General features: G+C 41.4%; 1 protein-coding gene across 3 annotated transcripts; it reads right to left on the reverse strand.

Moving 5' to 3' along the window:
- Positions 1-11,552: 11,552 nt before the first annotated feature.
- Positions 11,553-22,683, reverse strand: STMN4 (stathmin 4). Of its 3 annotated transcripts, none has more exons than XM_027850557.1 (4): positions 22,593-22,683; positions 20,541-20,746; positions 18,624-18,815; positions 11,553-11,612 (listed from the first exon to the last, which is right to left on the reverse strand). In XM_027850557.1, exons 1-4 carry the CDS (start codon positions 22,672-22,674, stop codon positions 11,553-11,555), a joined length of 540 nt encoding a protein of 179 aa, XP_027706358.1. In that variant the 5' UTR covers positions 22,675-22,683. The 3 variants fall into 3 exon arrangements, with proteins under 3 accessions (XP_027706358.1, XP_027706357.1, XP_027706359.1); XM_027850556.1 differs by having other exon boundaries at positions 20,541-20,749; XM_027850558.1 differs by lacking the exon at positions 11,553-11,612 and adding an exon at positions 17,489-17,509 and having other exon boundaries at positions 20,541-20,749.
- Positions 22,684-23,193: the final 510 nt, after the last annotated feature.

The raw sequence follows: 23,193 nt of genomic DNA on the forward strand, positions 1-23,193 counted from the left end.
TTGGTGATGAATTTACTCTTTTTATTTTTGATACTGGTAATTTGGTTTGCTTCTTTTTTTTTTAAATCAGATTAACCAAAGGCTTATCTATTTTATTGGTGTTTTTCAAAAAACCAGCTCTTAGTTTTATTTATTTGTTCAATGGTTTTCTTAATTTCAATTTTATTAATCTTTCCTTTGGTTTTCAGTATTTCTAATTTGGTATTTAATTGGGGATTTTTAATTTGTTCTTTTTCTAGCTTTTTTAGTTGCATACCCAATTCATTGATCTCCTCTTTCTCTCTTTTATTCATGTAAGCATTTAGCAATATAAAACTTCCCCTAAGAACCACTTTCACTGTATCCCGTTTTGATGTGTTGTCTCATTATTGTCATTCTCTTGGATGAAGTTATTGATTGTTTCTATGATTTGTTATTTGACTCCCTCATTCTTTAGGATTAGATTGTTTAGTTTCCAATGAATTTTTAGTCTATCTTTCCATGGCCCTTTATTACATATTTTTTTTTATTGCATCATGATCTGAAAAGGATGCATTTAATATTTCTGCCTTTCTGCATTGAATTGTGAGGTTTTTATGCCCTAGTACATGGTCAATTTTTTTGTAGGTGCCATGTACTGGTAAGAAAAAATTATGTTCCTTTCTATCCCCATTCAATTTTCTCCAGATGTCTACCATATCTAACTTTTCTAACATTCTATTCATCTCCTTAACTTCGTCCTTGTTTATTTTGTGATTAGATTTATCTCATTCAGAGACGGGGAGGTTGAGGTCCCCCACTAGTATAGTTTTGCTATCTATTTCTTCCTGTAACTCCCTGAACTTCTCCTCTAAGAATCTGGCTGCTATACTACTTGGTGCATATATGTTTAGTAATGATATTACTTCATTGTCTATGGTGCCTTTTCGCAGGATGTAGTTTCCTTTCTTATCTCTTTTAATAAGATCTATTTTTGCTTTTGCTTTGTCTGACATCAGGATTGCTACCCCTGCTTTTTTTTTTTACTTCAACTGAAGCATAATATATTCTACTCCAGCCTTTGACTTTTACCCTGTGTGTATCCCTCTGTTTCAAATGTTTTTTGTAAACATCTTTGTTGATTTTCTAGGTGTAAAGGGAAACTTCAGGGTTATTTTCACTTGTATTTTTGTTATTAGTAGTGATTTGGAGCATTCTCTAATGTGGTTATTAATATTTTGCAATTCTTTTTTTCAGAATTATTTTTTCCCTTGACCATTTACTATTGGGCATTAAGACTGCAAACTCCTTGTCAACTATACAGATTTAGATTATAAGCTCCTTGAGGTCAGGGATTTTTTCATTTTGGGCTTTGTATCCCCAGTCCCTAGCACAGTGACTGGCATATAGCAGGTATTTAATAAGTGTTTGTTGAATTGAATTGAACTGAAATAAAGAATCAGGTCAGAAATCCTATTACCAGTGGAATCTGCAACAAAATTGTCACAACAGCCTCTTTTTCTTTGCAATCTTCCCATAATTTCTAAGGTCACTCTCTAGCTCTAAATCTATGATTCTCTAATCCATCTTCTTCTGTCTTTCTAGAAACACTACTGACTTTTTCATGTGCCCGTAGAGTAGTCAACACCTTAAGAACACCTGATATTCACATGAATAGAGAACAGGCAGGCTTCTTAGTCAAATGAGAACTGAAGATATTCTGTAGAATCTTTCACTTGAATTGAATATAATACCTGCCAAAAACAGAGCACCCCTACTGTAAACTTACGCTGACACACAAGAGTAATGACCCTGGAACACTGAGTCTAGAGCAGAAAACTCAGTGAAGACAGCTTGTGATATGTCTTGTCAAGATACTATTAGGAGACACCAGCTAAAGCCCAGAAGCAAGTTGTGCCCTGAGCTTGGCATAACAACAGTCCTTTGTGCTCACCTTCTGGAACTGATGGTCCCTGAGCTTGGGTAAGCACCAACAGGTCCAGACATGAAACCCTCCTATGAATGGACTTTTTGTCACTAAATAACCTTGCCTCACTGTTACTGTTGTGCCTCAGTACTCTTGTTACACTACATTGTTTGACTCTTTGTTTAGCCACAAATATATAAATCAAGGTTTAACCACACTAAAGTGGGTCCCCCCACTAGGGGCAGGACCCTGGCACATGTGTCTAATCTGCCTCATTGCTTGCAAGCCATTTCTTTCACTTAAGTAAAACTTATGTTTGATTCCTGACTCTCCGATCTTTAGCCTGCTCGGTTTGACTCTGGCCATCCACACGTTAGAGGCTGTTAGGTCTGGTTGACAGTCTATGATTCCTTAAGGAATAATGCTGTAGGATTTATTCTAATTGCCCTATATCCCAGGGGCAGTTAGGTGGAGCAGTGGATAAAGTGCTGGGCCTAGAATCTGAAAGACCTGAATTCAAATCCATCCTTAGATACTTATTGGCTGTTTGACCCTGGGCAAATCTCTTAACCACTCTCTGCCTCAGTTTCCTCTTCTGTAGAATGAGGACAATATTTACCTCTCAGGCTAGTTTTGAGGATAAAATGAGATAATAGCCTTAAAGTTATATATATGTTAGCTATTATTGTTATTATTATTATGGCAGCTAGGTAGTGCAATGGCTAGAATGCCAGGCCTGGAGTCAGTAAGACTTAAGTTCAAATCTGGCCTCAGACATTTACTAGCTGTGTGATCCTAGAAAAGTCACTTAACCCTGTTAACCTCAATTTCTTTATCTGTAAAATCAGCTGGAGAAGGAAATGACAAACTACTTCCGTGCCTTTGCCAAGAAAACCCTAAAAGAGTTCATGAAGAATCAGACACAACTGAAAAAATGACTAAGAATAAGAATAATTATTATACCTATTTTTCTTTCTGATGCTTGGATTGACTTGTGCTTTGAAATGTCAAAAGATTAGGGAAACCAATATGTCATGAAGTGGAGGGGAAAATTGAGAGAGGTTAACATCTTAGGTAAGGTGGAGAATAACAATGAAAGATTCAAACAGCATTATGACGCTCTTGTTCAACATTTTGAACTCCAGTTAAGAGACAGAAGGCTACAATTTACCCTGTGTCTCTGGAAAACCCAAGCTAGCTGTCAGATGGAAAGCCACAGCATATCAGGGAATTGGGAGACTAGGAGTTCTGCCAGTCTATAAAAACAGCACCAGAATGAAGTTGGGGGGGGGTCTACTAAAAATAAGGCATCTCAATCATTTCTTGCCCACAAGGGAACTGGTGGGAAAACTGAGTGAATAAGAATGTTCAATGAACAGGGAATGGGAATACAGAAGAGCCAGAGGATTAAATCTTGTGAAGGTTCACTCCACAGTTGGCAGTCAGATGGCTGTCTCTGGAGGAGATTCAATATAGAGATTGGTCTCTGTCTAGATGCTGTTGAATCTGAGACTGAACTTATGTTTAGTATAATATTAGGAAAGATAGACTGTCACCCGGCCTCTCTTGACTCGTACATTGCAACTTGCTTCTCAGAAGAGAGAAATCGAATTTAGGGGCTGTGATATTTCTGCCTACCACATTCTTGCTGGGGGTCTTGGGGAGAGAGGAACCACATGGTGCAGTTGCTCAGGGGAAGGTGGACAATTTCATTTTGGAGCAACATATGCAAGGGACTCTGCAGTGCGCATCACTGGTGAGCCTCAGCATCCATTGACCCAAAACTTCCGTCACCAGCCAATATGGCTGAAAACAGCTTCCTTTGAGTAAATGACTTCACATCTCTGGCTTGTAAAATCAGGGAGCTAGACCAGGTATCCTCTAAGGCAGACCTGCACAACTTGGCAGTAGGTAGGGGCCAAAATTAAAATAGGCTAAACTTCTTCAGGCTGCAGCTAGGGTTTTAGTGGTTCACTTTCCAAGTAAAGGTACCTAGAGATAGACTGACAAAGGTTGGTTGCCACGAATCATGTGACAAATAGGAGAGAGTGCGCAGTAGTGGGCTGTGGGAAATCCTTTTGTGGAGTGAAAGCAGCCTGAGTGCCATATGTTGTGCAGACCTGCACTGAAGTCTCTCCTGGATCTAAATATGTGGTCCCAGGATCCTATAATAAAGAGACAAAGCATCTGGAGGGGGCAGTACATTACAAGCAGAAGTGCTTGGATTATCCAGCCAGTGAACAGATATTCAGTGACTAGGTTAACATATGATGCCCTAAGATGCAGTGAATGGATGAAAAGACATTTACAATGTTCAAAGCACTATGGGATACATTTATAATTTTTTATATTGAGAAAAGCAAACAAAGAGTTCATGTTCTAATAGGAAGAGACTTCACGGATAGGAGGTTTCAGTTGCAAGTCAGATGGAAAGATTACATTGTCCTTGAGTTATAGTAGCAAAGTTACAGTATTCATGGGTACATATTCTTTAATGGAATTTCCATGGATAAAAATCATATCTATTTGTATCCAGTTCTGAGGTTGAGCCATTTGACAGTGACAAGGACCTTGATAGTGAGAAGATTATTTTCTTTTCCAGTCTTCCATAGCTGTGGCCGCTGAGAGAAGGTGAGGACTTAGCATCTGCAGAGGTAGTTGCTGGGTAGAGTCTCCATAGGAGCTGCTCCCCTGGATAATACCATAGAGGACAGGGCAGAAAGCATGGCCAATGGTCTTGAGGGGTAGTGGTACTACTATTCCATAGCCTCTTGAGCACAAGGTCCTAGGCTACTTTTCCCAGGGTCTGAGGGGTGCTGGTGATGGTGGAGTTCTAGCAACTGAGAGATCAAGAAAGTATGGCCAGATTGCTTTTATTGTCCTTTGGGATGACCCTCAGTTAGCCATTCCTTAGAAGTTCCTTGTGTCCTGTCAGCAAGGAGCGGTTGGATGTGCCTACATTTCTATTGGTGGGTACCCTTCAACTGTCTCCAAACAATGGCCATTATTCTAATGATACCATTAGGTTGATTAAGAAATTCCTAAGATCAATCAGGGACTTCCAAGATCTACACAGACACACACACAACTTAAATATCCTCACTTTTTTTTTTGTGAGCTCATCTACTCTCAGACTTAACCTGGCACATTTATATGGCAGCTCTGAAATTGACATCTCCAGCCAGTCCCTCTCCTCTCTCCTCCAGCTACCCAAATTCTTCCCATCCTTCAAACTTCTCCATTCAGTAGAAACTGCTCTTTCCAAAACTACCCATCATTTCTTAATCACAAAATCCAATGGTCTTTTTTTATTCCTGATCCTTCTTAACATTCTTGTTCTTCTTGACCATTCTTCTTGACTTCCTTCTCCTGGATACTATCTTTGTGAGTTTTCCTGTTACTGCTACCTCTTGGTTCTTCTCCTACCAGTTTCCTTTGTCGTATCATTTTTATTACTCCTCCACCTGTGGGTGTCCCTCAAGCTCTTGCCCTTGGTGCTCTTCTCTTTTCTTTCTATTTTATCTCCCTTGGTGATCTCGGTTTCCATGGAGTTTAATTACTATCTCTATGAAAATGATTCTCAGATCTATATATCCAGCCCTAGTCTCCTGGGCTCCATTTCCTCATCTCCAACTGCCTTTTGCACATTTCCCACTTAATTTCCTATAGGTATCTCAAATTCAACGTGTCCAAACAGAACTCATTATCTACTACCACCACCCCGCTTCCCAACTTTCATATTACTAAGTGTACCCCATCCACTCAGTCTTGCCGATTTGCAACCTTGGAGTCCTCCTTGACTTCTCATTCTCAATCACCTACAAATCCAATCAGTTGCCAAATCTTGCAGTTTTTACCTTCATGATCTCACTTAAATACTTTCTTTTCTCTCCATTCAAACAGCTACCACCCTAGAGCTTAAGCCCCAATTACTTCTTATCTGTGCTATTGCAATGGTCTTCTAATTGGTTTCCCTGATTCATCTCTCCCTGCTCCTATCCATCTTCCATACAACAGCGAGAATGACCACCTTAAAACATGACAGACCTTGCCATTGACCTCCCTACTAAATAAGTGCCAGATGCTCCTTATTACCTCTGGAATCCAATGTAAAGTCATCTCTTTGGCATTTAAAACTCTCCACAACCTGGCCCCCTTTTATCTTTCCATTCTTCTTATACTTGACTTCCCTCCATGCATTCTCTAGTCCAGTGATACTAGTCTACTTGTTCATTACATATGATATGTCATCTTCAGTCTCTATGCTTTTGCACATGTCCCCCAAACCTGGTATGCTTACCCTCCTCTTCTCCACCTCTTGACATTTCTGACTTTTTTTTTTAAGACTCAACACAAAGAATACCTTCTGCAGGTTACTTTTCCTGGTCCCTGTAGTCCTTTGAGCCTTTCTCCCTAAGGCTATGTTCATTTTACTCTGTATTTTGTATATATTTAATTAAATGTTATTTTCCCTCATTAGTATCTAAGTTCCTAGAGGGCAGGGACTGTTTTTGCCTTTCTTTATATCCTCAGTGCTTAGCTCAATAAATGCACAATAAAGGCTTGTTGATTGATTGATTTTAGGCCAGTTTATATCTTACCTCCTCTGGAAAATCCCCAACAACTTCAGCCTGCACTGACCTCTTCTTTTGGACTCTGATTTCACTAAGGTTTTAGTTACTTCATGTGTCTTAGCCTTGCTTCTGCTATTAACTTCTAAACTCTGCTAGGGCAGGATCAGGAATAAACAAAAAAAGCATTTATTAAGACTTTATTAAGCTCCAAGCAATGTACTAAGCTCTGGGGATACCCAAAAAAAATTTTCTTCTCTCACGGAGCTCACACTCTAAGTGGGGGAGATGACATATATACAAGGCTCATCTGTAGGGGAGATGGCAAGGTCCAGGAGTCCTTAGGGTAGATGGGGCATCTTCCCTGCAGAGCAGGGATCCTGGAAGGTACTGACTCACCCACCTGTGCCACCTAGTGGGAAGGAGGAAGTAGTCCTAAGGGTAAGAGTTGTGTAGGATTTGAGGATGGCGTTATTGTTGAATAGAAAGCTATCATTGGTAGGAAGATTAGGGTGTGGGGTCTGAGTGGCCTTGGCCTGGGAAGGGTGGTTCTCTTAATTCCAGTTCAGGCTGGGACCCTCTAAGCTTCAAGATCTGGGTAGACTGGGATGGGGGAGGGGAAGGAGGAGGGCAAGGGTTGTCTCATTTGGCTTCTAAGGTCCCTTCCGGCTCTAAATACTATGGGTTAGAAATTGGGGAGGTGGGTTTGGTTCCTAATTTGCCTTCTATCCCAGAGCCCATCACTACTTTCTCTTCTCTTTATCTTCCTGTTCCTTCCTCCATTTTTTATATGTATCTGTACCTTCTGAGGAGTAACCCAATGATGAGTATATAACAGGACCTAATACATACCTACTTAGAGATATTAGGGCAATGTGGTATAAGGTATAGAAGAAAAGGATGAGGAGTCAACTGAGTCCTACCTCTGACAAGCTGTGTGACTGTGGAGAAGTCACTTCACTGAACTGCAGTCTCATCATGTATAGAATAGGGATGATAACATCTATAGTACCTTCCTCGTGAGTCTGTTGTGGGCTTAAATAATAGCTAGCATTTATGCAGTGTTTTCAGGTTGGCAAAGCACTTTATACATGTTAACTTGTTTGATCCTCACAAAAACTCTGGGAGATCAGTGGGTATTATTATCATTCCCATTTCACAGATAAGAAAACTAAGTCTGAAAGAGGTTAAGTGACTTGCCCACTGCTAGTAAACTCCTGAGGCTGGATTCAAACTCAGTTTTCCTGACTCTTAAGTCCTGTGCTTTATCCACTGAGCCACAGAGTTGGCCAGTGAATGAAATAATATATGTAATGTACTGTACACATGCTAGTTATTATTATATTATATTATATATTGTTATTCATTGTTTATTGACTGAGGAGTATCCTCCTCAGTCTTGAGTGTTTTAAGTGAGGAATGGGAACATCAACATAGGGAAAATTTTGATCATACATTGTTATCTATGTGCACATTTACTCCTCCTATGTAATACTCCATGAGCATAGATAGCCATTTCTGCTTCCTCTTCTTAGAGGTTTCCCTATCTATACAGTAGCGGACTGGGGCTAGACAGCAATTTGTATAAAAAAACAATCTGGTGGTTTTAGTAGACCACAAGCTCAATGTGAGTCAACAGTGTGAGACAGATGCCAAGAAGGTTTACGGGATCCTGGTCAGCATGAATAGAGCCACAACTTTTAGGAGTAAGGAGGTGATAGCTCTAGTATACTCTACTCCAGTCATCTCACATCTGGAGTATTGTATTCAGTTCTGGGCACTGCTATTTGGAAAGGACATTTGTAGGCTGGAGAGTATCCGGAGAAGAGAAACTAGGATGATGAAGGACCATATAAAGGTCAATTGACACTTAAGCAGCTAAGTGGCATAGTGAGTAAGAAAGAGCATTGCACTTGGACTCAGGAGGACTTGAGTACAAATTCTGCCTCACACTCTTACCAGCTGTGTTACCCTGGTCAGTTCAATTAACCTCTCAATCTCAGTTTCCTTGTTGGTAAAATGGGGATAGTAATAGTACCTATGTCACAGGGTTGTTATGAGGATCCAATGAGATGGCATATGTACAGTGCTTTGCAAACCTTAAAGCACTATCTAAATGCTGGCTATTATTATTATTTTTAATTGAGGAAACTGGGGATGTTTATTATAAGGGAAGGCACAGTAACTATCTTCAGGTATTTGAAGGGCTGTCATATGAAAGGGAGATGAGCAGTTCTGCTCAGCCCCAGAGAGCAAGATTAGAAGTAGCAGGTGAAGTTGCACTGTGCATTGTGAGGGAAAACTTCCACAACTGCTATTGGCCCTCTCTAAAAGTAGGATGGGATGCCTTGGGAAATGGTGAGCTCTTTGTCATTGAAGCTCTTCAATGTCATTGAATGACTAATTGGTGGATATATTATAAATGGGATTCTTGTTCATGTGTGGGTTGGACTAAGTAAGATGACTTCCAACTCCAAGGTTATAAGACTCTGTGACTGCCATTTTTTCTAGAGTCTTAACATAAACTGATGTCATGCCAGTCCTCACTTCTACATAGCAGATGCAGCAACCATGTGCTGATAGGAGTTGGGCCAGCCCTTCTCATCCCACCACTCCCCCCCCCCCACCCCCAGTCACCCACATATAAGACAGATGGGAAGCCTGAGGGTAAATGCACAGGAAGGACTAGAAGGAACTTCTGGGTTGGCAGACCATGTAGGAGGTGAGTGACTAGAGATGTTACACAGGAGAGGATCACCTGCCAAAACAGACAGCCAGAGCTATGCAGAGAGTTCAGGAGTGAGGCTAAGTGTGGGTGGGAACAAGGGAACTCACCTGATGACTGGTACCACGTGGAGAGTTGTGGACCTGAGTAAGGGAGCCTTGCTGACCTATCAGATACTTAGGGAGAGGCACTATATGGGCTCAGTCTCAGGATGTACTCAGATTAGCAATTTCACTAATTGGTGTTGAGTCTGAGACCATACTATGAGACCATGAGACAAACCTCTGAGAAGGGAAATGGAGCTCACTGGGAAGGATTTTCCCAATTGCTTTGTTAAAGGCTCAGATATGAGTCCTTTTGGGGTCCCTTATTGTCCTAAACCATTTTAGTAACTTGGTTAGCCTGAATGCTTACAGAGGAGCTGAGAGCCCTTAGAAAAACATAAACTAGATTCTTGTATTCCCACAGGAAACCATGAGTAGGGGCATAGGATCTCAAGATTTTCAGTGGAGGGAGGCCCCCAGGACTAAACCAAGTCTGTTTCAAGATCTCACAGGAAACTTATACAAGGTTTTCTAATTATTAGGTGCTATAGCATGGAAGTCTTTGTTCATACTTGCACCTTTCCTGTGAGGCATATAGTTGATATTAATAAATGTGGCCAGCCCCCCCCCCCCCCCCTTACAGAAAGGAAGCTGAGTCAGGGCACGGGAGATGAGAAAGAACATAGTACCAAGGTGGTTTATTTGCAAAGCTGTATACAAAAATACACAGTATCTGCCCAAGTGAGAGGGAACCCCTGATACCATACTCATCCTGCCCTTTTCCCCAGTTCCTGCCTGGGACTCCTACTGTTCTCAAAGGATGAACTTCCCTTCTAGGGTCCCCAGGGCTTCTTTCTCAGTCAGAGGACTACTGACCTAAAAGAGAAAACCCCTGACCCTTCTAAATCAGGAAAAGAGACTGAAAACGCACCTTTGGCTTCAGGTTTTCTACTCTGGGCCCAACGAGCTGAATTCTCTTCCAGTCTCCTGTTAATGCTCCCTTCCTTCTTCCCTATGCTGTCCCTATTAGCCTAACCCCAAATTAACATGGGATTTCTTCTTACTAAGAGCCTTCTTAGTCTTAGCCCCAGATTCCAGAGAACCTTGGGAACCATGTTAAAACACCAGCTCATCCACTGAAGGCAAGATGACATCTCTCTCCTGATCTATCTAGCATGAAACCTCAGCAACCATAGATGATAAATGAGACACTGCCAAGGAGGGGGGCCAGAAATGTGCTCATCTTCCAGTTCTATGGAGTGGCAGCAGATATAGTAAGGGAAGGACCGGACTTAATGTCCAAAGATCTGGATTCAACTTCTAGCTCTGCTCCCTCTAAGCTGTGTGACCTTGGGCATGTCACAACCTATCTGAACCTCATTTTCCTCATCTGTAAAAGGGGAAAACATTTGGCCCACTGACTTCATGGAGTTGTTGTAAAGAGACAGCGAGGCAATGGGTGTGAAATCACTTCATAGATGCATAGTATAATGCAATAATAATATAAACTCTTATGGCTACTAAAGATGGGATGATGACACTGGCAAGAGTCTATCCTGCTCTCCCCACCCTCCACCTCCTTGCATGGCCAAAGCACCGCTGAGGACAAAGATAAGGAGCATTGCAAACCATTCTGGACCATTGAACATCAACATTTTGCCAGTTGGGCCTTTTGGGGACAGGAAAAAAGAACCAGAGACATGGAGTAAATATTCCATTTGTAATGAAGATCAAAAGATGAATGTAAAAACACACATGTACGTGGGTCATGGCGCCCACACAAACAGTGGGTCATCCCATCTGTTATAGGATGGAAACAATATACCTGCCGAGCATGCCTCCCTCTGGCCAGCGTAAAGGTTTGAGGATCTTAGGTTATACTTCCATACTCCTCTCCACCCAGGTACTTTCCACTTCATCACTAACTTCTATTACCCCCGTTTCCAACATCCTTTTTGCCCATACCCACCCACCCTGAAGACTTGGTGGTCCAATGCTTGATGCCCAGCAAAGAAATGGAAAAAAAAAAGTGTGGAGGATGTAATTCTGAGCTTCTCTGGGTGTAATAGCTATGAGGGCCCCATGGGGCCCTCTCTGACCTTCTCTTTTCCAAGTCTCTTTCTCTCCCCTCTCCCACCCCATCATTGTTCCCCAGAAACAAATAGGATGGCTTCACTGGTCAACTCTTTACATGTACAAACAAAGAAAGCAGAGGAAACTTCCCTAGGCCACTACCCCCCCCCCACCCCCAAAAACCCCAGTTCTGGGAAAGCCGCCACCGCTGCTGCTGGAGCTGCTGGTCCAAATTCCTTCTTGCCTCAGGGTCTTTACCTGGAGGCCTCTTCTTTCAGCTCCTTGTTTTTCCGAACCTCTTCAGCATGTTTGTCCTGGAAAGGAAAGATGGGAAGAGAGTGGGTTAAGTGGCTCCTTCTTTAAAGGTTGAAGAGTAAGAGAATGTGAGACCAGAGACAGGTTCTACAGTAAGACTGGCTGAACTCATTTATTTGAATTGCTATCCAAGCAGGGGCCTTGTGAGCCCATGGAGCAGGCATGCTACCTCTGCCCTGTCTTCTAGTCATATCTTGGTTTACGTACATAGCAGTTTCCTCATCTGTAAAAATGGAGATAATAATGGCACACACCTCACAGGCTTGTTATAAAAATCAAAGAAGATTTTATATATTGTTGTTGTTTTTATTCAGTTGTTTCAGTCCTGTCCAACTATTCACAACCCCATTTGGGGTTTTCTTGATAAAGATACTGGAATGGTTTGCCATTTCCTTCTCCAGTTCATTTTACAGATGAGGAAACTGAGGTAAACAGGGTTAAGTGACTTGTCCAGGGTCTCATGTCCAGTGTCTGAGGCCAAATGTGAACTCAGGAAAATGAGTCTTTCTGACCCCAGGCCTGGTGCTCTATCCATTGTGCCATCTACCTCCCCTCCCCTTGAGATTTTATATATATATACATATATAATTTTGTAAACTTTAAAGCACCATATAAATTCTGATATCATCATCATCATCATCATTATTATCTGAGTGTAAAATCATCATCCATTTGCTCTCCCATAATCAAATTTTCTCTATTACCTACCTACTTATCTACTGTCTCCTCATCTAGCATCTACCTTATAGATCATCAGGAAGGGGCCTTTGAGTCCATGTAGTCCAAACCTCTCACTTTATAGATGACAAAACCAGGGCCCAGGGAGGTTTAGTGACTTGGCATTAAGGTAGTAATCATCAGATGTGGAATTTGAACCTAGGTCATAGGATTGTGGACTTTGAACTTGACCTTAGAAGGCCATCTAGTCTGATACCTTCATTCTACAGATGAGAGAAATAAGGTAACCTCCAGTAACCTCCAGAGGCATTAAGGTATGTCTATGGTCACAGAGGTAGGATTTGAACCTAGCACCTCTGATTCTAGAGTCAATACTCTTTTCATTACATTATAATGCCTCCTGTCTGCTTTTGATCACTCTTCTACCTACCATGACTGCTCCACCATCTCTCACCCTTTTATTCATTTATTCTTTGAAACATTTCTACCTCTATGTATGTACACATCTAATGCGTATGTAAGTAGTTAGGTATGTGAATGTGTAACTGTATTGTTGGGAGACCCTTTGGGTATAATGAGGGTGAATTTGTGGGAATGCATGGGGAATAAGGGCATACTTTGTGTGCCTTCCCTCTGTTGATTATTTCAAATTCATCCTGTCTATAGCTTGTTTGGCCATAGTTGCTTGCATGTTTGTTTTCTCGCTTGAGAGCAGGGACCGTGTTTTACCTTTCTTTGTAGCCCCAGTGCTTAGCACGGTGACTTGCACATAGTAGGTACTTAATAAATGTTTATTGAGTGACTGACACCTTGTCTATATATTCAGGTTATGTGTTCTACACTAGAATCTTCCTTCAATATTTCATCATAGTGTGGAGATGGCTTTGGGTTCTCCAAGACTATACCAGTGGAAATAATTTCTGACAAGTCCTACCAGGCTGGAGAATCTATGCACTCAGTAACAGGTGGGCCTCTAGTGTCTGAAGACCAGGATTCCATAAGTTTGTTTTTGTTTTTTTGCAAGGCTATTGGGGTTAAGTGACTTGCCCAGGGTCATACAGCTGGTAAGTGTCAAGTATCTGGTCTGAGACCAGATTTGAACTCAGGTCCTCCTGACTCTAGGGCCGGTGCTCTATTGACTGCCCCACCCAACTGCCCCGATTCCATGAGTTTGGAAAGGCTCATCACTATAAGACTGGCTTTTGGGTGTGTGTGTTTGTGTGAATTTTTTTTGGCTGCTGGAACTCATGAAATTGTGTGATAAAGTATAGAGGTCTTCTAATCTGTGTCAGTATAAGAATGACACACTGATGATAGCAGAGAGCTTTTCAAGTATGGAAGAAGTATATCTGCATGTATGTAGGGAATGTGTTCATAGGTTTATGTGTTTTTCAATATAAACTTATTTGTGTTAATGCATAATACCTATAATTCATAATTAAGAGCTGTGGACTGGAGGAAAAACTGCCATCAATAAGTGGGGGGTGTGATGAGCTTTGAATGAGTGGTGAGCAATGGGACTCATTCTACTAACAGAAGGATGCTACTAAGTCCCTCACTGAATTGTTAATGAGGTATCAGTATTTGTAATAGTTGAGTGCCTCCTAGATGTTCCCAACCCAAGCATGTAGGCCAGGGGTTACCAACCATTTAAAAGTAGTGAGCCAACATTCTGACCCCTTTTTCTTCTAAGATTGTTAACTGCATGCCAACCTCTGCCTTGTGAGTGGGAGTTCAGGTTGATCTGTCTCATCTTTCAAAAATAGGGGTACCAAAGTAGCACCATGGTTTAGGGGATTAATAAATATTGACTTGAGTGGCCTCTTTGGCATATGTACTGTAGATGTATAGTACACTCCTGACTTAAGCTAGTGTTGTAGCTAGCTAGCTAGTTTGGGGATACCCCTGTTTGGTCTCGAAGGGGCAAAGTTGAACTGGGGTGAGGACTGACGTTGGAATCAATTTCCTTCTTCTCTCCTAGCAAGACCAGTCAGTCACTATATTAGACACTTTGCTTAAGAGTACTATGGGAGCACATTTGTGAAGTGATTGTGATGTATAAAATAAAATGAATCAACAAAGCATATTAAAGAAAAAAAAAGGAATTGAATTGGGGCAAGCCTGTCAGATAGTCATTCCATGGCATTTCCTTCAGACCCCAAATTACCACAGAGATATGAGGATTCTTTAAGTGAGGGAGTGGTTCTAGTCATTCCCACTAGAGCATATGAGAACTTACATATGGCCTAAAATCACTTAAAAAAAAGCATCTTATTTATATTAATGGTTTTTATTTTTACAGCACCTTCATTTTAAAATACATCCTTTCCACTTTCCCACCCAACAAGCCATCCCTATGTAACAACCTGTTGTTGTGGGTGGTGCTGAAATCTCATCTGGTAAATGTTGTGAATAATGGCAAAGAATCTTGTGAAATAGTTTCCCCTCTTTCCTTCACTCACTGCCCCCCAACTCTCCCCGCCCTTCTTAGACCAGGAGGAAATGGATAAAATATTTTTTTTAAGGCAATTGGGGTTAAGTGACTTTGCCCAGGGTCACACAGCTAGTAAGTGTCAAGTGTTTGGTCTGAGGCTGGATTTGAACTCAGGTTCTCTTGACTTCAGGGCTGGTGCTCTATCCACTGCACCACCTAGCTGCCCTGGAAATGGATAAAATATTGTGCAACATCTGGAATGTGACAGTATGAGATCTCAGAATCATGCAAAACTTGAGGGGTTTGGGCAAGAGCTAAGGTGGCAGTGGTGACTGGCAGAGACTGTTCAAATGGAGTCAGTCTTTCCAACAAGCCTTTATTAAATGCTTTCTAAGTTCTAGTCACTGTCCTAAGCATTGGAGATTTAACGAAAGGCAACAACATAGTTGTGACTGACTGGGATCCCCCTGGGAAATCTAGTGTCATCATCCACCATGAGTAGAGGGGCCAATTGTAACCAGAGGGGCACACAAAAGCCTGAGTGGAAGGAAAACACCTGAAGGGTATTTTCTTTCTCCTTCCTATTTCCCCTACTCCCTACCCTTCTAGGCATGTTCTATTGCCTTTCTGCTGATTTCTTACTTTTGTAGACACAAGAGTTTGGGGACTTTTCTCTCCTCAAAAAGAGAGTACCAATCTAGAATGTTTTACATATGCATATATGTGTATACATGTACATATACATATATACATATGACATATACATATACACATATGTATGTGCGTATGTATAAATGTACATGTATATACATATATATGTTCTCCCAAATATTGTTAGTAGTGTGATTTTCAGTTTCAAACTAACTTCTGATCAGTGTTCCATTAACGGGAAGCAGGACCCCAAACTTTGTATCCAAAGCTTGGCCAGTTTCCCACCCACATATATATATTCTTTGTTAAGCTTGATTCATTTAGATAAAAGGAGATCTCTTGCTGAGTATGATCTTAAATGCCTTTAGAGTTCTCAGTGTGTGTGGAGGGTGGGGTATAGCTCTGTGGAGATTTTATATTTAGCAGAATATAAGCTAGAACCCCACATTCTGACTTGGTGGGGTATTTTGTGAGTCATTTATTATGTTTATTTTAAAATTATTCTTCCAACAAGCCAAACCTTAAAGCCTAAATTCATGTGATCACCTTACCTCTAGAAGAAATATGTTCTTGTAATTGTGAGTCTAGCCCACCTGGAGAGTAAGATGCTGAGGGTCCCTATGGCTTAACCCTCTTCCCACCCAGACCTAGGAGGCAAGGGCAAGGGATGAAGGGAGGGAGGATCTAAGAGGGACTAGAGGACAGAGTCCCACTTCCAAACTGATCCGGAAGGCTTAGATAGGAATAGTCTGTGCAGATTTCAACCCTATCCCCTTTCTTCTCCTGCAGGAATTTTGGGAAGGAAAGCCACATCTCCCAAGATGCCTTGCCAATGTTCACAACATTTGCCCTGTGAGATTTTGGCACAGACTCCATAAGTGTTGTGTTACACTTCTAATAAAGAAAAAGAAAAAAAAGCATTTCAGCAAAACCAATCAAAATATTAACTCGAAAATCACTTTTTTTTCCCCTGTAGACCAAGTGTCACTTTGGACTTAGCAGAGACACTCTGAATTAGCTTTTCTCAAGGCCTAACATAAATCTAAACCTAAATCTATTTCTAGAGAGATTTTCAAAATCCTGAAGCGCTGAAACCATATAAAGACCCCCTGGTGTGAGCCTACAGGGCTCAGTGTAGGTTAGTGGAGATGATGTTCATTCAATATCTATGCATTCATTCATTCACCGTCCTTTTATTGGGGAATGGGAGGTATAGAGTCAACAGGGCTGAACTGCTTCCTCTCTTCCTCCCCCTATTTTAGTCTGTTGTGAACTCAAGATAGCATCAGACCTCCTAATCTAATCTCCCACCCCAGAGCTGTCACCTCATTTTATACAGATCTCTAGCTATTTGGTCTCAAATCTACTGCCATATCTAAATAACTCCTTTCACCATCTGGAGTCCCAGGTCATTCTTGGAATAACAGGATTCTAGGGACATAGATTCAGATCTATGAAGGACTTCAGAAGTCATCTACTACAACCTGGAGTCATCTTTCCAAATGGATGCAGAAACTGAGCCCCAAAGTGGTTAAATGACTTGCCCAAGGTCACATAGAGAGAAAATTGCAGAGTAGGCATTTGAAACCAGGTCCTCTGAGTTCAAATCTGGCCCTTCTCCACCTGTCCTATGCTGCTTCCAGTCATTCACAACCTCCATTTCCAAAACTCCTCTTCACAATCAGTGGTGCAGCAGGTCAACAGGACAGCTTTGGGCTTGTTTTCCTCGGGCAAAAGACAGTCTAGCACCAACCATTCCTTTGCTACATCCTTTGAGAAGGCCTCTTCCCTTCTTCCCCATTGATTTCTTTCTCCAGGTGGCATATTCCAGATCATACTGCTGAAAGCCTGGAACAATACCCAGGTCTTCCACATAACCCTTGGTTGGAACCCTCATTACCTTGATAAAATGAAGTTTGGAGCCTACGCTAACATCCTACAACGTCAGATTCCTCAGGGACCTAAGTAACATTGGCATTTTGCTTCCTTCAGAGAAGAAACAAACTCTAGCTATTGTAGCCAAGGGTAGCAATGTAACTTAGGGGTCAGGTAGGGAGGAATGAGGGCCACGCTGCTCACCATGGGACGAGGCCACCGATCAGGTCCCGGGAGTCACCGCGCAGCGGGCGGCTCCTAGAAATAAAACACACAGCTGGAGCTGTCTCCTGGGAGCTACCCTAAGGTCAGCTACCCTAATCTTAAGACCAGGGAAATGAGACCATTATGTTCTTAGGTAGAATAGGCTGCTGTATTGGGTCTTCAAGCTGGAAGGGACCTTAGGGATCATCTATTTCAACCCTGCCATTTTTCACATGAGGAAAATCAGGCTCCAGGAGATAAAGGACATTGTGCTAGGCAAGACAGGTATCAAAGCCTTCTCAATGGAGTACTCTATCTATTGGACCCCATTGACACGTGAGACCTACCTCCTACCTCTTGGGTTTCTCAGCTTTTGGAACTCTTTCTTTTATTGACTGAAGGCAACAAATTGTAAGAATCTGTGCTTACCTCAGCCTATTTCATCCAGTTCTGAGAGAAATATTTTTCCTGACCAATAGGCACCTAAGATCATCATTCCTTGGACTTAAGCCAAGAGCTCAAGTCAACTCAAGTCACTGATTCCATCTGGTTATTTATGGGCTAGAGATGAGATTGAAGACCTCATAAGTATCTATTGCATAACTAAACCTTGAGAATATGACATCTCCGTCCCACCCTAATCATGAAGATTTAAGTGGGAAAGGGGATATTTCCTGTACATGCCCAACATGTTCTAATCTATTTAGGAATATACTTTCTTTTTAAATTTTATGTTATTTTTAATTTATGAAATAAAACAAGCATTTCCCTAACATAGTAGAATTTTTAAAAAGATGATTGCGCATGAAACTGCAAATCTATTATGTACAACTTGCTATTCCTTTTAATTATATAATAAAGTTATCATTCCCCTTTTTTTCTTCCTTCTCCCGCCCCCTATCCTAGAGATGGCTACCATTAGACACAACTATGTGTGTGCATATATATATGTATGTATATATACATATATACACCTATATATATATACATATATACATATATTTAAAATAGGAATATACTTTCAATGGAATGCTCAAAGAATTCCACTTGCTTAGAAAAGCCCAGTAACTAAAACAGGTTCCTCCCTCACTCAGTAGGATGGCTACTCACCATACATAGAAGCAGGCTGGTGTCAAAGGCACTACAATTTGCCTTGGGACCCACTTACCTTCTCTTGCAGACGTTCCAACATGGCAGCAAGATGGGCTTCCCGGTTCTCCTTGTTGGATTCCATTTTCTGTGTCAGTTTCTCCTTTGCCATCTTGATGAAGTTGTTATTTTCCTCGATAGCTTTCTGGATCACCTCCCGCTCATGCTCTCGCTTCTCAGCTAAATGTTTCAGGAGCTCAGCTTCTTGGTACTAGGGAGGCACAATGAGGGGAGGCGGCCCATGAAAATCAGTATGCTGATGCTATACCTTTTCCTGACATTGAACCATCCCTTTTGACTGAAATTCAGAACAACCAGGCTTACTTCTTAGGTCCTCCCACCAACCATGAACTTCACATCACACCTCCTCTTCTACCTCATTTTCCTTAATTTGTCCAGTTTCCACATCCCATGAGCTCTTGGGCACTTTTTGGTTTTTCTATTTTCACTTACCATTTCAATGTTCTCTAATATGTTGAATTTTTCCCCAAGTCTTTGTTGTTTCCTACAAGGCCCTATTGAGAGGAAGCATGGTAGAGTGACTAGAACCCAGCTTCGGAGTCAGGAAGATCTAGGTTTAGGTGCTGCCTTTGACATTACCAGGTAAACCCGGTCAAGTCACTTATCCCATCAGTGCCCCAAGCAACTCTAAGACTATAAGTTATAGGTGAGTGGCTATTCTGAACCAGTGAAGGGAGTTTCCACACTGATGAGTTCATAGGTCCAGAACAACAACAACAAGGACTAAAGCAACTGAGCTTGATCATTCATTCGTCACTCGTCTATATTAATACAGGAAGAATGGTGTTGTGAATAGAATGCTGGACTTCTTAGAGAAATCTGAGTTCAGCTCATGCTTCTGACACTAACTATTTGACCATGGGCAAGTGAATTAACATCTCTGAGCCTTAATTTCCTTGTTTGTATAATGGCAACAATAATGTCTATAGTACTTTATTCACAGGGTAGTTTTGAAGTTCAAATGAAATCATATATGTAAGGTGTTTTGCAGACTTAAAAGCACTGTATCAATAATAATGTTACCTATCTATCTAAACACATATATAGAGATTTTATATATATATATATATACACACATACACATATATATGCCTCATGTAGAGTGACCCAGAAGTCTTAGTTTATTTTAAGCTTTAATAATTTAAAATTTTAATCATTTCAGGCTATTTTAACCATTTTAGCTTTAATACCTCAAATTTTAAGCTATTTCAAGCATTTTTAGCTTTAATAGCTTAAAATACACTAGACTTTTAGGAGACTCTGTCCTAGAGAACATAACTATTAAAAAATATTGTATAGTTACTTTTTACTTGTCTACATATTTTCTTTGATTACATCCTAAGCTGTTAGAGTGGGGACTATGGCTTATGTTTCTCTGTATCCCCCCTAAGCCCTAGGTACTCAATAAATATTCATAGTGGCAGCTAGGTGGTACTATAGTAGATAGAGTACCAGGTCTGGAGTCAGGAAGACTCATATTCCTGAGTTCAAATATGGTCTCAGAAACTTACTAGCTGTGTGACCCTGGGCAAGTCATGTAATTCTATTTGCCTCAGTTTCCTCATCTGTAAAATGAGCTGGAGAAGGAAATGGAAAACCATTCCAGCATCTTTGCCAAGAAAGCTCCAAATGGGGTCACAAAAAGTTGGGCATGACTGAAAAATGTTCATAGATCGATTCTGCTTGAAACACAGCCTTGTGTCATCACTTCATATCTCTCTTCTACCTTCCTTGTCAAATCTTTTTGATTGACTCAGTTTCCTTCTCCTCTCTTCTCTAGCCTGTGTTCTATTTTGTTTTCATCTTCCATCTTATGACCTAACCCTTCTCTCCTGCTCCTGCCTCAGCCATAGAAATGCCACCTTTCTCCTAACTTTCTATTCTTTGGAGGGAGGATGCAAGAGATGACACTCACCTTTCGCCTCTCTTCCGCAGCTTCTAACTTCTTCTGGATCTCCTCCAATGACGGGTCTCGCCGCCGAGGCAGTGAGGCATTGAACTCAGGAACCCCATCAAAGGAGGGTGGCTTCAGGATGACCTCAAAGGACTGGCCCGAGGTGCACTTATTCAGTTCTATGACTTCCATGTCAGAAATGACACACCAGTTCAGAGCCACGGTGTCTGCTGTAGGGAGCAGAGAAGATGGTAGTCAGATGCTAAGACCCAGCCACACCTGAACATATTGTTGTGTATGGTGTGTGTGTGTGTCTGTGCATGTGTGCTCTTAAGATTCAATAGATGTTTATTGTAGTGATTTCAAAGAGTAATTTCTGTAGCAATATAGTCATGTTGAAGACCTGCTTTTCCTTTGCTTGTCTGTCGATTCCCCATAAAACGCCTCTAAAAATGCATATGTGATCAATTAATCAATCAATAAGCATTTATTAAGGTCTTGCTATATGCCAGGCACTGTGCTAAACTTTGGGTATACAAAGATGAAAACAAAGTAGTCTCTGCTTTCAAAGAGCTCACTTTCTAATAGGAGAGACAACTTGTATGTGTATATGCATGCTTACACATATATATTTTTATATGTATGTCTTCAAATAACTTACTTTCCAATGGAAGACAACACAACATATGATATAATACATGTAAATATATGTATATGCATATATGCACATACATATATGCAAATGCAAAACATATATAAAGCAAGAACAAGGATATTAGAGTCCTGGGGTGGGGGGTGGGGGGTGAGGACAGACATAAAGACCTAAGATATTTCTCTTCAGTTTTGGTCAGTCCCGAGAAGCCTGGGTACAAAGCTTCTAGCCTAACCCCTCAGTCTGGTGGATCTTAGGGAGCTGGGAGAGATTGTGATCAATAGGATATAAACTCCTTAAGGGCAGGGACATTTTGTTTTGTCCTTGTATCTGTCCCTAGCAGCTAGCACACAGCAAATGCTTAATAAATGTTTGTTGAATGCTTTAAATGCGGGAAAAGTTTTAACCTGCCAAAGAGGAGCCACCTGGTCATCAAATGTGCATGGGACCCAAGCATCCCAAATCATGACAAATAGCAGCATCAGTTTCAGTCCCATCAGCTGCTTTTTTAAGCCTCTTAAATGTAAACTCTCTGTGATGTGGGCCATCAGAGAAACTCTGGTCCACCAGGACAAAGTCAACACTTGCTACATTTTTCTCCACCCACCCATTCATTCACCTATTGTTTACCAACTAATCTACACACCCATCCTTGGCTCAGCTTTTCCTCCCACTCTCTCTTCCCATTGTCTCCTCCTCCTTCTTTTTAACTCCCACACCAACCTCAGGTGGCTAGAAAAATCTTATCGAGTTAAGGAGGGCTGCTTCATCCATTCTCTTTCTCTTTAAGCTATATCCACTCTTTCCTCCCTCTCCCAGGAACCCTGAAGATCACTCATTGTCTAGGAACTGACAGTCTCTTAGGAATTTGTTACCATTCACCTCTCTTTGAAAGAGTTTGGAAGGCAGCTTTGTTGGGGCTACCTGAATACTCCTTAATACTGTAGGTACCTATCTATGTCTTCATCATGCTGTCTAAACTCTCACACTCAACTAGAGCTAGAAGAGGCCTCAGATACCACCTCATCCAATGCCCTCAATTTGCAGGTGGGGGAACTGAGACCCAGAGGAGTTAAGTAATTTGTCCAAGGTCACCCAGGATATAAGTATCAGAAACAGGATTTGAACTTGGGTTATCTGATCCAAGGTCCAGGGCTCTTTCCACTCTGTATGTGGATATGTATGTGTGCATGTGTGTATATAGGTGTATATAAGTATATGACATATGTATATAAGTGTATATAAGTGTATGATGTACATTTGTGTTTATATGTGTGTGTCACTGGGATTTGATTGTAATCTGTGAAAGGAAGAAGACTATGGTATAGAAATGTGCTATGAAACTGGGGGGAATTTTAGGGGTACAAAGAATTCCAGGATCCTTGGCCATCTGCTTTCAGAATCAGGGTCTTGTCACTTACCATCATATTTATAGGAAGATTTATTCAGGGGATCAGCCAGGAAGCAGGAACAGAAGAGGGACACTAGGGGGAGCTCTTTCATCTTCTCCTTATAAGCTGTGGAAACATTGGCCAGGAATTCACTAAGATGGTAGAAGACTTTTCAAGGCCTCCAATCTAAGCTCAGGGTCTCATTGTGGGATCAAGTTGAGAGCACTTTGGCTCACACCCGGTAGCTCTTCTCCTACTGCCTTACAGCCCCCTATTCTGATTCCCCGGTCAGGCTCTAATTCAGCTCTTGGTGGGGGGCGGTTAGGGTCATCTCCACCATCCCCCAACACAGGTGCCTTTGGTTGCCTGTTAAATATCCCCCAAAGCTCAGAAGGGACCTTAACCATCAGGCATTGTGATGCAGGAGAATGCTGATTTTGAGTTTGAATACCAGCCTGGATACTCGCTACCTACATTATTTAGGATAGCTCCTCATTTATAAAATGAACACATTGGACTAGATGACCTCTGGAGTATCTTCCAACTCTAAGTCTATGTTTCAACACTGTTATTTTACAGACATAGAAACTGAGGCTCAGAGAGGGAGGGTGGTACATGATGGGTAAAGAAC

This window comes from Vombatus ursinus, unplaced genomic scaffold (assembly GCF_900497805.2).
Source record: "Vombatus ursinus unplaced genomic scaffold, bare-nosed wombat genome assembly UNPS02009062.1, whole genome shotgun sequence".
Lineage (NCBI taxonomy): Eukaryota > Metazoa > Chordata > Mammalia > Diprotodontia > Vombatidae > Vombatus > Vombatus ursinus.